At 38.6% G+C, this 1,385-nt stretch overlaps 1 protein-coding gene across 1 annotated transcript; it reads left to right on the plus strand.

The window, feature by feature from the left end:
* Nucleotides 1-6: 6 nt before the first annotated feature.
* Nucleotides 7-1,079, plus strand: LOC103524056 (ATP-dependent RNA helicase Ddx1-like). Its single transcript, XM_008489062.3, has 2 exons — nt 7-211; nt 552-1,079. The coding sequence occupies exons 1-2, from the start codon at nt 31-33 to the stop codon at nt 818-820; spliced, it is 450 nt and encodes a 149-aa protein (XP_008487284.1). The 5' UTR covers nt 7-30; the 3' UTR covers nt 821-1,079.
* The last annotated feature ends 306 nt before the right edge of the window (nt 1,080-1,385 follow it).

The following is a 1,385-nucleotide window of genomic DNA, read 5'->3' on the forward strand; positions in this document are numbered from 1 at the left end:
GACATATCGGGTCTTCCATTCATCATCAACATGACTCTCCCTGATGACAAGGCTAACTATGTACATCGCATAGGTCGTGTAGGTAGAGCAGAGAGAATGGGTCTGGCTATATCCTTAGTATCCACAGTACCGGAGAAAGTATGGTACCATGGTGAATGGTGTGCCACGCGAGGCCGCAACTGCAGTAATACACAACTCACTGATGTTAAAGGTAACTCACAAGTACCCATTTTTCTCCTGTCGGTCATACTTAATTCGTAAGGAATGAGTTTTCAGGGGTTTATTCCAGGTGGGGTCAAAGTATCTAGTTTTCATTCTGTACTTTTCGGACCGCGTTGGAACTGCATCATAATATCTACAGTTCACTAAACTACTCAAATCACTGATTGGTTTTTCTAAGGTTCACTAAGGCTGGGGTCTACTATAATGAACGTGCTCAAAGAAAGTGCTCAAACAGTCTGTACTAAAAAAACAAAATGTACTGTAACTAAGATTGTAAACCCAGGGGTGACCTAATCATTACGTACTACATGTTATTATTTTGTCTCCAGGTTGTTGCATTTGGTTTGACGAGAAGCGAATGTTGGGAGAAATAGAGGAACATCTAAACGTAACCATCCAGCAGGTGGATGATAAACTAGAAATCCCTGCTGATGAGTTTGATGGCAAAGTAGTGTATGGACAGAAGAGAGTCAACATGGGGAGTTCCTACGAGAATCACGTCACTCAGATGGAACCTAGTGTCAACAAGTTATCTAAACTGGAGAGTAAAGCTCAGCTCATCTATCTGAAACATCATCAGGCAAAACAAAGAGCTTAATGATATACATCATTTCTTGAACAACTTCTGACCAACAACACTTCCTACTTTGTCCAAACAATTTACAAATGGTGCCTAAGTACGTGTTTTTATTTATTTTCTGACGAAAGATTTTATTATTATTATTTTCTGACGAAAGATTGAAAAGTACAAAGTAGAAGTGAGACGTTCTTCATAGAATTGACATGTGTTTGTGTTTTTGTATTTCAACTGTCAATATTATTTTCCACTCCTTGTCTTCTCACGCATACAACTCCAGGATTGATGTCTAATGAATTTTGTAAAATATGAAAATAATTTTAAGAAAGTCTGAAATTCTCTTTGTAATAAAAAATTTTGTGTTGTCACAGTTGGAATGTTTTTAGTGTTTGCCATAGGCTCTACTCTGACTTTTGTTATACGCTTCAAAGAGTGGATAGGTTGTTTACGTTGTGGTAGAGGTCAGTAGATGTTTCGACCGGGTAGTAGACGGTCTAGGTCGCACATAAGTAGAAGATAGTCTGCTAGTGCGTTAAACCTGGATTGTTCTCAAAGCAGGAACTCGGTTTCTATTTATCAGTCGGAT

Source organism: Diaphorina citri, unplaced genomic scaffold (genome assembly GCF_000475195.1).
Source record: "Diaphorina citri unplaced genomic scaffold, Diaci psyllid genome assembly version 1.1 scaffold87463, whole genome shotgun sequence".
NCBI lineage: Eukaryota > Metazoa > Arthropoda > Insecta > Hemiptera > Psyllidae > Diaphorina > Diaphorina citri.

Excerpts from the sequence above, each read along its gene's own strand:
- LOC103524056 (XM_008489062.3), top strand. The coding sequence starts at position 31 with ATGACTCTCCCTGATGACAAGGCTAACTATGTACATCGCATAGGTCGT. Across the intron at positions 212-551 it reads ACAACTCACTGATGTTAAAG|GTTGTTGCATTTGGTTTGAC; the intron begins GTAACTCACAAG and ends TTTTGTCTCCAG.